The 15,956-nt window shown below is 44.8% G+C and overlaps 1 protein-coding gene across 4 annotated transcripts in view; it reads left to right on the forward strand.

Annotated features, from left to right (window-relative positions):
- Positions 1-15,630, forward strand: part of CAPN9 (calpain 9) — a 53,470-nt gene extending 37,840 nt beyond the window's left edge. The window contains exons 15-20 of one of the 4 annotated variants that reach the window (XM_050949080.1): positions 2,700-2,764; positions 4,585-4,653; positions 7,358-7,436; positions 7,777-7,893; positions 10,103-10,161; positions 11,286-12,759. In XM_050949080.1, coding sequence (XP_050805037.1) covers positions 2,700-2,764; positions 4,585-4,653; positions 7,358-7,436; positions 7,777-7,893; positions 10,103-10,161; positions 11,286-11,312 — 416 coding nt within the window. In that variant the 3' untranslated portion in view covers positions 11,313-12,759. Of the gene's footprint in view, positions 1-2,699; positions 2,765-4,584; positions 4,654-7,357; positions 7,437-7,776; positions 7,894-10,102; positions 10,162-11,285; positions 12,760-15,336 lie in introns of those variants that run through there. The other 3 variants (XR_007773829.1, XR_007773828.1, XM_050949081.1) reach the window with 3 other exon arrangements.
- The last annotated feature ends 326 nt before the right edge of the window (positions 15,631-15,956 follow it).

The raw sequence follows: 15,956 nt of genomic DNA on the forward strand, positions 1-15,956 counted from the left end.
CCTAGTAACTTGCATAATGTCACACAGCAAGTCAGTGACAGAGTCAGGAACAGAACCCAAGTTCCCTGACCTAACCCCAAGCCTACGCTGTCTCCCAACAAAATCCATCTCAGGGCAGTTCTGGAGAAAGAAGATTGTCTTATGGCTAAGGCAGTGGACTGAGACTCATGAGATCCTGCCTCTACCATAGAATTTCTGCGTAACCTAGACTAAATCATTTAATCTCTCAGTTCCCCATCTGTAAAATGATGCCACAAACAAATGATAATAATAGTAATGAAATAGTGACAAAACCAAAGAAGAAATTGTGAAAAAGTACAAAGTCTATTTGCATCCTCCTGAAGAAAACGAGACTCAATGAGTTACTGGGAGCAGAACTGATGTTTTCTGGTTTTCTGGGGTATCTACATTTCATGTGGGTTTCTGATTCTTAAAATAGCCAGAGAAAAGAAAACTCCAAGCCATTCTCCACAACTCAAACAGCAGCTTGTGTTTACATTTGATGGGAGTGTGCAAGAGGCCTGTGTGTGCTCATCTCAGCACGTGCTCCATTCACTGAAAAGCATCAATGCCCACTAAATATCTGCTCATGCACAAGGCATACTGGGTCCACAAAATGAGATCCTAAACACAGCTGCTGTTATTTTCTTCCTACCTGAAATTACCCTGTAGCTTCCAGTGTGACGGTGTTCTTCGCTTTCCCTCCTCAGCTGTTCTGTAGCTCTGCAGGGTGCTGTTACACAGTTGTTTGGTTTCAACCCAGAAGTGGCTTAACTTCAGTTGGACGACCATATTTTCCCAAAGGGAAAATGGGACACCACACTGGGCCAGCCCAAGGCCCGCCCCCACAAGTCCCCTCGTCCAGCCCTCCCTTCCTCTTGCCTGTGTGGGGCTGGCCTAAGGCGGTGCCAGCCCAAGCCCCCTCTGCTGCCCGCCTGCTTGGGGCTGGCCTGAGGTCCCCCTCTACCACTGCCTGCTTGGCACCAGCCTGGGGCCTCTGACCTCCTGCATGTGGGGCCGGCCCAAGACCCCCTGCCACCAACCCCGTAGGACTGGCCTGGCCTGATCCTGAGACCTCCCTCCCATTGCCGCTTGCTCCCCCTCCCCGATTCCTCTGCCCCCTGTTAGGGGTCACACCCCACTAAGGATTGCACCTGCTTTTTTGGCAAAACTGGGCATTTGTCCAGTTTACTTTTGCCAACTGGCCATCAGTTGGCAAGAACAAAATGGACAAATGCCCAGTTTTGCCAAAAAGGTCAGGATGACCATGACAGGGCTTAAAAAAGGGAGTGTTCTGGCCAAAACAGGACATATGATCACCTACATGGGGAGGTGGCAAGGGCTCGTTGTGTTGAGGCTGGTGAATGTCTTGCCATACTCTGCAGTTATAGGTGTAGTTCAGCACATTTCCCCTTCCACTTAACTCAGGATTGAGCCCATACAGCCCAGATCCTCAAAAATACTTAGGCACCCAACTGCCACTGAATTAATGGGAGTTATGAATCCATATTTTTGCAGGTCTGGGCCTGTGACTAACAATAACAAAAGGGCATGCCCATGAAGGTTAAAAACAGAAGAAGAAAAACCTCCCCCTGCCCAGGGTTTTGGTTTGACTCATCAAACAAGTAGCACAAAGGACCTCCAGTTACTTTAGAAATTGTAGACCCTCCTCAGAAGAGTTTGCCTTCAAAACAAAATGGGTTCAGTTGCCTAAAGCATGCCTTGCCCAAACCAGGATTCCAAACTAGTTGCCAGGGAAACGACATTTCCCAGCAATTCCACACCCCTGGATCCCACAGCAAGACCAGTAGGAACTACCCCAGTCCGTTCTTACCACCAAAGGAGAGGAGAGATCAGGCTTCCATCTCAAGGCCTATGCGCTGAGTCAGCAGTGTGGTGTTCTACAAATCCCAGCTCACCTCCCCAAGATAACTTCCCCCCTTCACTGACCATATCCTTTGCTCCATAAATCTTTTTAAAAGTCACAGCTGGGATAGGGTAGTGCTGGCTTACAGGTCTCACAAATCTTAAATGAGAAGTGCATCCTGTTACGCTATTATACTACTATGATTCTCCCCCTCATCATGAAAACACTGGAAATCAAAATGTTTAATATTTGTGTTAAAAGGTAAAATGTTACCTAAAGTAAATTCTAAGGGACTGATCCAACATCCAGTGAAGTCAATAATGGTGGGTCCCATTAGACTCCCAGTGACTGCATTGAGCTTTGGATCAGGCAATAATTTTTAATGGCTAATTCAAGAGTATGTGTAACACCCGTTAAGACAACAATAAATACATAAAATAGATGGACGTGTATTTTTCAAACTGTGAGTCTATCAGCTCTACTGTGCATCATCAGATTGATGAGATGATCAATTCCTGCTTGACTGTTAATAACGTCATTTTATTATATTTAAAAATTTTAAAGGATTTTTACAAAGCTAGTCCTGCAGCTCTTACTGTCTTGAGTAGTCCTATTGAATGAGATTTTAACTGACATCACTGGAGGTTTCTCATATGATTAGAGGCAGCAGAGTTGGCCTCCAAGTGAATTACTCTTTTGGAATTACAGGTAGTGGTCATAGGAGTATCTTTGGAACTATATCTTACTTTTTTCCATTGTTAATTTTTTAGACTTTACGTTTATGCCCAATGACTTAATTTCTTATTTAACTTGATTGTTGTGCTTTTTTCAGCAAAGGACATCAAATTCGAGAAAGTAAGCCTCATGACATGTAGGAACGTCATCTCTCTTATGGATGTATCCTTTCAAATAAATGCTAATGTGAATTCTCTGGAGCACTGAATGTATGCAAGGGCCCTGAAGGATCTTTCTCGTCCCCGATACTAGACATGAATGCAATATTGTGATACAGTGGAGGTACAAGAAGCACAGCAAACAGATAGTGTCAAAATTGTATTCCAGCTTTTATTATAGAAACTTAAGGTGGGACTTTTAAAAACCATTCAGGTTGTACCATAGACTCCAGTGTAGTAGTCCATGGCTGATCTCTTCTGAAAATCTCACCCATTTTATTTATATATAAGATGTTGTTATTTCAACTACTGGGCAGCAATCTGAAAAACCTGGAAATGACTGTCAGTCAGATCCTTGTGCTCCAAAAAGTGGACATTCAGCCCTTTACAACTGCTTGATCACTACTGAAGCTTCCTAGAATAGCTTCTTCCCTTCTATAGGTACTTTGTTGAGCCTGCTCCTCTGGTAGCTGGCCATTTAATATTGCAGCCCAAGCAGACACAGCCCTAACATGGCAGCTGGCTGCTGCTTGCTGTATCTGTCTCCTATCCAGCTAGTAAGTTCTCCTCTTTCTTTTTTGTTTCTCCAGCCCCTGTTATTTGTGGCACCTTCTCATAAATACTTGCAATAAAAGCCCAAACAAAACAAAACAAAACTGCCTCTGGTTTGAGATACAGCTACCAACTCAAAAGTCAGCCCAGATTGGTCAAAGATGATTGTTAAGATTTGTGAGGCTCTCAAGCAAATCTGCCCAGTTTTGAATAAAACCTGGGACCATTTATTCTTTTGCTGAATAGTGGGAAGTACCACTCTACAGAAGATGGCAGCTTTTAAAACTACTCTGGCCTAAGTTTTTAAACCTGAGTGTGTGAAGTTCAGCACCTAAATCCACGCTTAGGCATCCAAGTAAGTGGTTTGATTTTCAGAGGTGCTTGAGCATCTTTACAATCCTGTTGGAGCTGTGGGTGCTCAGTGCCTCTTCAAATCAGGCCACCCACTCAGGGGCTAGTGTGTGTAGCGTGTAGCTGCCAGACTTCAGGCAGACCCAGATTTGAACACTGTGGCCTGTAGGAATGCTTGCTGCATTGGTAGCCATTAGGAGGGCTCTCTCCTGAAAAATTAAGATAAAATGTTGAGACGAACTGGAAGTAGTAGTCATCACTGGCCACATCCTGATGCCCTCACTCATGCAAAATTTCTGAATAAGGGCACCATCCAGTGACAGACTTAGCACCTCTGGGGAGGTTCTTCTGAGTGTCTCAGATCCCATTAAAATCAACACTTTGCAGGATCAGGGCCCTAAGGACTGAGGGAGCCCTGACAGGATTTTCCCACATGTGAGAAAGAAGCATGTTCTAACAAATCGCCTCTATGAAAAGTACCTCTGCTTTCTATAGCAACTGTCCCAAACACCAAGGCCAGGTTCTGCCACTCACAGTACAAGTAGTTCCATTGATTTTTGACTGACTCCGGGTAGCAGAATCTGACCTAAGATAGCAATACTGATAATGCAGTGGGTGAGCAATTCCCGTAAAATATGATAGCATTTTTTATCAGGTAATTTAATTCTCTGAATCATTCCTATCCAATTGGAATCCAAAGCTGCTCTTGCTTTGGGACAGTGTTTTCTCTACATTACTCAGCAGAGATATCACACAACATTCTAGATTTCCAACAGCAATCACTGCAATTGTTTGCTCTCAATACCATCATAGGCTTCCTAGTGTAGATATTGTTATCTGAGTAAAGGAATGACTGGTAGATTTGGACAGAACATGGGATTTCACTTAACCAGTATTTTTCCTTAATGTGGTTTTTACTAGTCCAGTGGTAATGGGAAACTGGAATTTAATGAGTTCAAGATTTTCTGGGATAAACTAAAGAAGTGGCTGGTATGTGACTGTATTCATTATTTTGAGTCTTCAGCATTGGAGTTCTTTAGGAAAATGTCAGACAAACATATTTCAGAGATGGTCTAGATATACTTGATTCTGCCACAGCACAAGATGAACTACTAGATGTCTTCTTATGGTTCCCTTCCAGCCCTATATTTCTATGATTTTCAGAAACAAAAAGCTAATGGCATATGTCTTCAAAAGCACAAAATATTGATTAAAAACACAAGCTCTTAAAATATGTGTTTTCTTCTGGGAAGTATAACCAGTTTTGAGTTTTCCATTGCCCCAAACCAGAATGGTTTACTGGGACTATCAGTGATTTTGGTAAGCTAAGAAACTGTGTTTGAGGTAATGAATTTCAGAAATGTGCTTTAATAGGAGGCCAATCAAAATAACACTTGAGGATTCTATTCCGATTGTTTCACACAAGAAGAAAATGCTGACATGTGGTTAGTGGAAAATAGTCACGTGATAAATTATTGTGTTTCCATTGCTTATCTCCTGAGCAGTAAGCAATACTGAGGGTCTGGAACAATATTAGCCATTAGCCTCCAATTCTGCAAACACTTACACATTTTACTTAACTTTACTACCATGAGTAGTCCCTTTGAAATCAATGACATTATTATAGTAGTGAAGTTAAGCATGTGAATATGTGTTTGCAGGATTGGATATCAAGGCAAAATAATTGTTTCCTCATGGGTCATTAATAATCTCTGAATTTATGCTCCATCCAAGGTGATCATTGCAATTTTCTGCTTCCTGGATTTTTCATCCGAAGTCTGAATTGTTTCTCTGGATCACTTCTGTTCATCAGTCTGTTAATACAAATGTTTGATTTTTTTTAAACTGGTACACTTAAGAAATGCATGATCCTAATGGAGAGATTTCCCGATAGTTCTGATTAAAACATTCAGAGTGAATATAACAATGGATATAAGTAATTCACAGTTGAGTGAAGATCATAGAATATCAGGGTTGGAAGGGACCTCAGGAGGTCATCTAGTCCAACCCCCTGCTCAGAACAGGACCAATCCCCAACTAAATCCCCAAATGGTCCTCTCAGGGATTGAGCTCACAATGCTGGGTTTAGCAGGCCAATGCTCAAACCACTGAGCTATCTCTCCTGCCCATCTCCTCTTATTTTTTGGGGGTGAGTTGATGAAAAAGCACCCCAGTGCAGCACCGCCACAGGGCTCTCCCTCCGTGTGCCCCAGCCCTGAGGGGGTGGAAAGAGAGGACAAGTCAGGGGTGTAACAGCTCAGATATGGAGACCAGCCCTGGTATAGCCTAGAAGTCAGGATGGGGCTGGGAGAATCCACAGGGGCCTCAAACCCTGCCCCTCCAGCCATCCACCATCTTGTAGGAGCAGGCTAAGAGCCAGGGCAGCAGAGAGGGATGGGGTAGGGAGCAGCAAGAATGGGAGGGCAGAGAACGGGCCCCCAAAGGACTCACTGTAGCCCCAGAGAGACCCCCCAACCCCACTGTCACTAGACCCCCATCTTCAAGAGAAACCCCAAACTTTACTTTTACTGCATCCCAAGAGACCTCCAACCACACTGTCACTGCACACCCACCCCTAAGGCCCCCAACCCCACTGAACCACATTGTACCCCATCCTCTGAGAGACCCCCAACCTCGGTGTCATTGCACCCCCACCCCTGAGATCCCCCCAATCCCATTGAATTTCACAGAGCCCCTTCCCTCTGAGAGACCCCTATCCCCATTGTCACTGCAGCCCCATGCTCTGAGAGACCCAGAACCTACTGAATGTCACTGCACACTCTTCCCCTCAAGGCCTCCCCAACCCTACTGACATTCACTGCACACCTACCTTCAAGAGATCCCCCAGACCCACTGTCACTGCAACCCCCCCAGACACCCCCAAGCCCCACTGATTGTCCCCCACTCCCAAGGCTCCCCAACCCCACTCTTACTGCCTCCCCAGTCCCTATTTCCAAAGAGACCGACAACTCCACTGAATCTCACTGCACTCTAGCCCCCTATGCCCAAATAGACCCCACTGAATTTCACAAAGCCCCCAGACCTCCCTACCTCAAACTCTCAGGATATATTTTGTTTTAGTAATTTGCATAATACAAATGGGTATACATACCTTACAGAGCTGAAAATTGCATGTGTTGTATATTATATGTATGCAAAAATTATGAGTTGTCCGTGTCAAGTGCATGAAAATTAACTTTGGCTAAGATTGTGATAAACCTCCCCACCCCCTTACTTCTCTCAGACCACTTTAAGCACTGCCTCTCTCTCTCTCTCTCTCTCTCTCTCTCTCTCTTTCACACACACACACACACACAAATACTCAGCAAAAAGTTTTGGATGGTTTCACGTACTCCTTTTATCTTAGTTAAGGGCTCACCCTTGCAGATATGTTGATTGAAGAGTGAGTTCACACACCTAATGATCTCAATGAGCTTTTAACTAGTCCCAGAACAACTTTCACTGTGCTCATAACAAATATGATAGAGACAGCTTGATCCCAAATATTCCCTCAGTTACACAATCAGATTGGATCCAGACCAAAGTCCCCTCAACTTCCTTAAATGTTTGTGCTAAATCGAGAGTTTTTAAAGATAGGCATCTAGAACATGAAACACCATTGTTTTATGTGCTACAAATACGTGAGATTCGTTAACTTACTAAATGCTGAATGTCTACGTTTTCCCTCACGCAGAGTATCTACGTTCATTTTGATTCTGATCGTTCTGGCACCATGTCCTCCTATGAGCTTCGTAGTGCCCTAACAGATGCAGGTAAAAGAAATATTCTGTTTAGGTTGGGAAAACAGAAAAACTATGGGGCAGATCCTCGACTGGAGACTGAACTTTCACTGACACAGGAACAATTTGTAGAGTGAGAGCTGTCAACATTTCTTATTTCTGAATTCTACGTCTATTTTAGATGAAAACCAGTTTGCAGTCAGCTCAGTTTCTGCTAGAGGCAGGGAATCAGTCCATGGAGTACTTACCCACTAACAGTTTTTCAGCAAATAACTAGATTATTTATTAAAGTCTCACAGATTTCTTTTCAGGTCAGTTAGGTCACTGCTGCTGCTGCTTCTTTATTTGTTTGTTTGTTTGTTTGTTTTTAAAGGATTTCAACTCAATAATTACCTGCTGCAGCTGATTGTCCTCAGATATTCTGATGACCAGTTCCACATTGATTTTGATGACTTCCTAAACTGCTTAATTCGCTTAGAGAATGCAAGCCGTGAGTATCCACTTTTGCTGAAATCATATGTGTAACACATTCACAAAGTTTGGGTTATGTTTCTGGTAAAGGCTGGTCCACTAAAGGATAACAGTCCACTGCTGCAACTAGCTAGTGGAGTTACTTCTCTAGCTCAAGTACTAAAGGTCTGCCCTATGATCTTGAAGGCCCCAATTTCAAATGCTGTCAGTGATCCATGTAAGGGATTGTTAGACATGCACATGTGTTGACATTACTCACTTTTTAACTATTTGTTTGGGTTTTTGACTGAAAAATGTAACTCACTATACAGCTATGAATTCTGGCTCTCAGTTCATTTGCATGCAGGGATCTTTCTCTGTCCAGACAAATAGCAATTAAAAGGGATGGGCAAATCAGCCTCTGATTAAAGTGATCCTCTGACCCTGGCTCAAACCTCAGACCAAACCCAACCCCTTTATGAGGATCAAAAACAATTTCGTTAACTTTTTTAAACAATATTATTAAGTGTTTTGCTTCTTTCTCCTTTCTGGTTCCAGCCTGTGCTGGAAATTGAAGGGTAAAAACACAGAGAGAGAGTAGGTATTTCTGCTATATTCTCACCATAAATTTTTAGAATCAGGAAATGCAGATAGTCTGGATAAAATTCACACGTTACTCCTGGAGGAAGTCTGTGCCATTGCACATGCACAGAATTTATGCCCCTTGCAGGTTTCTTTGCTTTCCCGCAGAAAAATGGCTTTCTGATGGGACAAGCAAAGGGATGCCACAAGAGCAGTCATGTGACCCTCCCCAATAGTATGTTTTGTGTGCCCAGGGCAGCCGTCAGAGAGGTAAATCACTGTAGATTAGGAGGTGGGACTGGGGAAAACCCAGTTGGTGGTTCTTACCTTGTGCCGAGTTCAGTGGCTAGACTGGGCTGGGGAGGATGGGACTGCCTCTTCCCCTGCACGGCATCTGGGGCCAGGTCAGACCCACCTCCAGATTTCTCCCCCAGCTGCAGGAAGCTCTACAAACTCCCCGCCTGCCTTTCTGGCATCCATTGCTTCTCAGCTGCAGGGGGAGGGATCCCTGTAGAGGGAACTGCTCCCCCATCCGTCCAACCCTCGTGCATCCAGATCCTCTTGTACCCAGACCCTCCCACCAAGCCTCATCCCCTGCACTCAGAACCCCCCAGTGAGCCCCACTCCCCCTGCACCTGGTCATCCCGATGAACCACCCTCACACAGATTCCCACTTCGCTGATCCCCAATCAGTTGCACGTGGATCCCCACCCCACTGAACCCCACTCCCCCAGCATCTGGACATCGCCCCCCAGGTTCCCCGACACCCCCCCCAAGTTCCCCCACACCCAGAACCCACTGCCAAGCTCTATTCCCTCCCCCCCGCTGAGTCCCAGCCATCTTCACTTAGACCCCACTGCAGAGTTCCATTACCATTGCACCCTCAACCCCCAACAAGCCATTGTGCATCCAGATCCCCTCCATACCCAGATACTTCATTGAGCTGCCTGCACCCAGATTGCCACACACAGAACCCTCTCAACCCACACCTGGATCCCTCCACACTAAGCCCCTCCATATTTGGATCCTGCCTTGCTGAGCCTGCCTCCCACACTTGGTGCACCTGGCATGGAGGGGCAGGGCCCTGGGGTGTCTCTGGGAAGGGCCCACTCCTTGCACTATGTCAGGGTTGGGTGCAGCCTCACCGCTGAGTCCGTGTCCTGGGGGGGGGGAGGGAGAGCTGCACAGTGATCTTCCACCTCTGTGCCACCAGTGGGCTGTGCACCCCAGTACCATGCTGGAGCCTCCACATTTATTTGACAAATAAAAATTTACTGAATTTTGCAGAATTTTAAAATATTGTGCACAGAATTTTCATTTTTTTGGTGCAGAATTTTTAATTTTTTGTCGCAGAATGCCCTCAGAAGTAAGACGTGTATCCAAACACCTGGGTGTGTCTCACATCCAAGCGGCCAACTTTGGATTAATTTCTGAAGTCCATACTCAGACAAAAGTCCCAGTGAAGTCAATGGTTGTTTTGCCTTCACAGGGACTTCGGTTTTCAACCCGTTCTAAGGGTTCACTTGTGATCTAAGCCTTTATAGAAAGCCAGATCCTTCCTTTCTATTAAGCAGTCACAAATGGTGCTTCACAGTGGATAAATTGCTCATGTGCATGAATGTGAATGGGAACTCTGTGTAACTGTGAGGTCCTGATGTTTATTTCAGGGGTATTCCTGGCGCTAAGTAAGAAAAACAGAGAATTCATTAACCTGAATATAAATGAGGTATGATCATAACTTCATATAAAAACTGACAACCTGGAAATCTGCTTTAGAACTTCGTCACTTTTTAAAAATTGGGACTAATCCCAGCCCTAGTGAATTCAGTGTGGGTTTTGCCATTGACTTCAGTGGAGCCAGGATTTCACCGTTTCTGCATAACTCTGTCTCCTCCAAGCTGATTTCCCACCTTTTCACCTCATTTCACATTCACTGCTCCCTTTCCCTCCTCTTTCTGGGTTCTCTCCTCCTTACTCTCTCTGGGCCCAGTTCACTGCTGGGGTAAATGGATGATTGGAGCAAAATGCCTCCTGGTTCTTCCTAAGTCATTGAGGATCCATACCACCCTTTACTGTAGGCAGTGCCTGACAGGCACTGCTGCGCTTTGTGCTCTTGTTACTGTGCTGATCCATATCTTCTCATTGTTTCCTTGTGCTCCCCCCTCTGCCTGTTGTGCCATCTGTTCTTCCGCATTTCACATTTCAGTTATGAGTTCTTTGGGGAAGGGTCTGTCTGGTTGTTAGATGGTGGTACATTGCCTAGCACAATGGGAATGGAAGCTTTTAGGTGCTACCACAGTATAATAATAAAAATAAATAATCTAATTCTTAGAGATCTACAATGCATTCCTTTTTTAACTAAAGACCGTAATGTTGAACAAGTTCCATGTTGGGGCAGGGGGGAAGGGTGGCGTTCAACTTCTGTCTCTGCTACTGGGAATTATTACCTTTTCTTTTTTTGGCATCCCAAGATTTCTTTCCTTGTAATAATTGGGCTAAAATGTTACTCTTATTTACACTGTTGTAAATTCAGAGTGACTTCAGCAAAGTCAACTGAGTTATTTCAGATTTACATGTGTAGGTGAGTGAAGAATTTGTCCTGTTGCCTTTCTTCTAGTCATGAAGAAGTGCTTGAATCTTGTCATTAACTTTGCTGACAAAAATTTGTATTAACTACAACTAAACTAGGGCACTAGCTCGTTGGCACAAGAATCAAAATTCCCCTGCATTGTAAGGCACTAACTCAAACCAAGATGGTGCTGTTACAAGGGCCTTTCCTCTGGCACATGGGGTTTGATGGTGGTAACAGGGATTATCAGTCATAACTTTTGGTCTTTATTTCTCTGCTAGTTTATCACCCTGACAATGAACATTTGAAGCTGTCCAACCTGGATTTCAGCAGGATCTCATGATTGTGCCACTCAACCTCCAACCTAAGAGCTGTTACCCTTTCCTCGCAAATGTACACAGGCGCTGTGGTGCAAGGGGAACACTTATTCTTCCCACCCTTTTTCTCCTCCACCCCCATTACATTACCAAATAAGATCTTTATGAGATGAAATTTGTTTTATTTTGTATAAAGGTTAATACTGATTGCTACAGTGTAAATATGCCTTTGAATGAGGCACGTGCACATTTCAAGCAGCCCAAAACTGACAGTGGTGAGTGACCAAGGCCTTTTATGAGATATAATCATGTTCAGCCCCAATATACTTATTCGTTGCACCATGGAAACCTACTCATTAAGAGTCCTCGTGGTTGCTTGTCTACAGGTTAGCAAAATGCTTTTGAAGGAATAGTATCCTGCAGAACTTCATTAAAATGGTATTGACTTCCAAGTGGATTTTGCCCAACAAATGCTGGGCCAGCGTTATAGAAGAGCATCCCAGAGTGTTGCAAACCAGAGAGCACTAGGGGAGTGATAGATTTATTATTAACATTCATCCTGGAACATTTATACCATGGGGGCTGTGATTCTAGCTTCCTCGGAATGATGTTTAATTCAGTGGCTGGCCTGTCTACGACACTCACTGAGAAGCAAATTATTTCCTTTGACTCTCCTCTGCTCCATCCCCTAACACCAGGCAGACCAAAGTGTATCCCACAAGGCAAATAAGTTTCACACCATTCTACAATGCAGCCAGTGGCTGTGTTCATCTTCAGTAGGAATGTGTGGCACCACAGGTGCCAGCATGCAATGCTCCAGCTTGACCTGAGCAGCTAGGACCCATGTTCCACACAGGAAGATAAGTGGCTGCATTCTGCTCCATTATATGAAAACTAGGTCTAGCCAAGGCAGCAAAGAATCCTGTGGCACCTTATAGACTAACAGACGTTTTGGAGCATGAGCTTTCTTGGGTGAATACCCACTTTGTCAGATGCATTCACCCACGAAAGCTCATGCTCCAGAACGTCTGTTAGTCTATAAGGTGCCATAGGATTCTTTGCTGCTTTTACAGATCCAGACTAACACGGCTACCCCTCTGATATATAGGTCTAGCCAGTGCCATTCCCTAGCCTTGCAAGTCTCTGCTCCAGCCCGAACTGTAACTTCAAACTGCTGTCTACACAGCTATTCTTACAGCGCTAGCACGAGCTCTGCTAGCCCAAGTCTGTCAACTTTGGCAGGGAGGCTCATTCCCACACGCTCCAAATTGCTGTGTAGACGTACCATGTCAGTCAGTTTCAGATAGCTTTGATGTCCAGTGTTAATTAGAAAATAATAAAGTCAAAGACCAAGCAAATCTCCATCTGCCCGTTCAGGTTGGTTCCCTCTAGTATATCCATAACTTGTCTTTGCTTTGTAATAAATCATCTCTGCTGGGTTTGTTTTCCAAATCATTTCTTGCGGCAAAAGAAACATCTGTAGAGAAGCTTCTCCTTTCTGAAGGTCCGAGTTTTGTCACACTGATGCAGCCATGGGTTTATTTTTGGAACTGTGAGGTCCTGCAAACCGTTCGGAAAGGGAAATCAAGCTTTAACAAGCATAAGGTTAAAGCAACAACATTGCTAGGAGTGGTGATGTTTAAAACAGCCACTTCTCTGACTTCCAATGAATTGTCCTGTGCCTGGGTAGAAGCAGAAGATGCCTCTGGGGATGCTTACAGAATTCGGTAAACCAAGATATGCAGCCCACGGAGTGTGTCTATTTTTCAAATGGTAAGACTTTGTGCCTCTATGGCAGCCCTGGGAGGAAGTCCTCTAACTTTGGAAAGTTTCAACATTTTTCAGATCTTTGGTTTAATAGGACATTTGGATCTGGAGTTCTAATAGGGACCTTCAGTTCAGGCCCAACTCTAGCCAACATCCATTCACCCCCACAGTTAAAATCAAATCTACAGCTACATGGCTGGCTAGCAAACCTATATGTAGGGTCAGGGCTTTGTTAATATTTATTACTGCCATGTGTAACATTGTTACTGCCACAATAGTAGCAAATGATGCAGAGTAGAGAGAAGTCACACTGAGTGGTATCTTATCTTCACTATATTTGGCTATTTCTCTGCCCGGAGCCAGGAGTGTCTTGGGGAAAACAGGCCTGATATGAGAGATTGAGACATGTCAGGGAAGAGCCAAGGGTGGCTTTAAAAACATCTCTCTCTGCATTTAAAAAGAAAAAAAAAATGGCAAAGTAGAAAGAGACACAAAAAGCTTCCTCCACCCAGTTTGAGGCCACACCTGCTGCTTGAATCAAAAGGCAGCAGAAGAGCTAACAACCAAAACCTTGCTAGTCAACATAGCCTCCCATGCAGTGCGTAATTTGTGCCAGGGTTGAGCCCCGGCACCTCTAAATTTGGCAGTTCCTAGCCCTGACCCCCCTAGGCTTGGCACATCAGTTAGGAATGTAAAAGAATTGCTTGAGCCCTGGCACCTCTTTCGTTACAAATTAAGCACTGCTCTCACACCCAGTTGAACAGACTCAGGATTCCAGCTCTCATGAGTTCTTATCTGGCCCCATCACCAGCACCTCACAGTCTGTATTGTATTTAGCCTCACAACACTGCTGTGAGGTAAGTGTCATTGTCCCCCTTTTACAGAGGAGCACAGAGAAAGACTAAGGCCCAGATCCTTAAAGATACTTAGGAGACTAGCTATCTAGCCCGCTATTTAGGTGCCATGGCTATTTTCAAAGCTGCCACTCAGCTGCCACTAACTTCATAGGTGTCCACATTCCCTAGATGTCTTCATTTCTGGCAGGTGCTGTTTGCAATGCCACCTAAGCGCTGACCCCACCTCACAGCTAGCAAGCTGATCAGAGCCCTAGCTCAAGCCAAAGCAGGATTCTCAAACTAAGTGCCCCCCCCCAAACACACCCCTGTCTTGCCAGCAAGGCCTGATTCCATAGGTGTGCTTAGAGCACACCTGTTACCTGCCAGCCCCTGTATCAGGAGGGCTGGAGGCAGGTCACTGATAGGTGGAGGGGAAGCAAAGCACCCCCCACAAAAGACACACAGGAGTACAGGGCAATGTAGGGTGAGATGAGAGAGGTATTGAGCAGGAGATAGGCAGTTTTGGCTTCTAGGGTGTGGGCTGCCTCAGCGACTGAGCTGGCTTAGGTGCCTTGCTCCACGAGAGGGTTCATCACAGAGGATCCTGAGCAGAGGGAGATGCCTGTCTCAGGCCCATCAACCAGGCACCCTAGGTCAGCTCCTTAGGTGCCTACTCCCATCTTCTCTCCCCCTCTGTCTCAGCATTTCACTCCTGGCTCACTTTGGTGGCTGCCAGCTTCTGAAAACCCCTTCCTTAGATGCCTACATCTCCCTGTGTACAGTACGGGGATCCTGGGTGCCGAACTCAGGGCTGAGACTTCCACTGGCCATCAGGGCACCTGGGCATAGGCATTTCAAGGCTCAGCAGAGCAGCACCTAACTACCTTGGAGGGTCTGGGCCCAAGGTCACCCAAGAAGCCTGTGACAGAGCAGAGAATTCAATCCAGCTCTGCCAAGTCCCAGACTACTGCCCTAAGCACTGGACCATCACCCTCTCTGCATGAGAATGGAGAAGCGACCTCACATGTAAAGCTGCTGAGCATGTGCACGGCAAATTTTGTAGTTCCCCACAGTTCTTATTGTGATGTCAGCTGGGCTGTGAGTGAGAGAGAGGGAGATTGTGAGTCCAGCTCCTGATTTTGCTGGCTTTTCGGAAAGGCAGAGTAAGCACACAGCTCTGGCTCTGGCAATCTACTTTGCATAGCTTTGAAGATAATTTGAATATCTCAGTTTCTAATGTGTCAGACACCCAACTTTTTGGCAACCATTGCCTCATTCTGGTGGCTCTGCCTGTCTGTGGATGAAACTGCCAATGGAACTCATCATAAAGATATTTTTTATAATTATTTGATTAACAATATTCACATAGCTGCAGTGGTTAGTCAGATCAATGAGCCTTCCTCCTCCTGCAGAGAGCCCAAAACCAAACACGTTTATAAAACCTCAAACTGCTGGATGATAGCTGAGCTGCCTGCTGGAACCATCATGAAGAATCCCCTAGCTACCACCTGAGCTGGAACAAGAGCTGTACCAGGGGAAAGAATTGTGCCCAGGCCTGGAAGGTGTCCAATCTGAGGAAAAAACTTACTGAAGCATCTCTGAGGGTGAGATTATCTGTATTCTGTTTGATTAGACATAGATTTGCACATTTTATTTTATTTTGCTTGATGACTTACTTTGTTCTGTCTGTTACTTCTTGGAACCACTTAAATCCTACTTTCTGTATTTAATAAAATCACTTTTTACTTATTAATTAACTCAGAGTATGTACGAATCCCTGGGGGAGCAAACAACTGTGCCAACAGAATTTGCTGTCACCTGATTTCTCATGAGCTGAGTTATGTGGTCCTATCAAGGCACTAAAATAAAATGCCACAGTTCCTAAAGCATTTGCTAATTGGTTTTTATGCAAAGCACACTTCTAAATTGAAAGGCATAGTATCAATCAGAATGACAATCAGTCAAAAAAAAATTAAAAGTAGGTTCTTTCTATTCATGCCCTGGAGTCCCTCTCCCAATTTTGAGGCATTAC

Source organism: Gopherus flavomarginatus, chromosome 4 (assembly GCF_025201925.1).
Source record: "Gopherus flavomarginatus isolate rGopFla2 chromosome 4, rGopFla2.mat.asm, whole genome shotgun sequence".
Classification (NCBI taxonomy): Eukaryota; Metazoa; Chordata; order Testudines; family Testudinidae; genus Gopherus; species Gopherus flavomarginatus.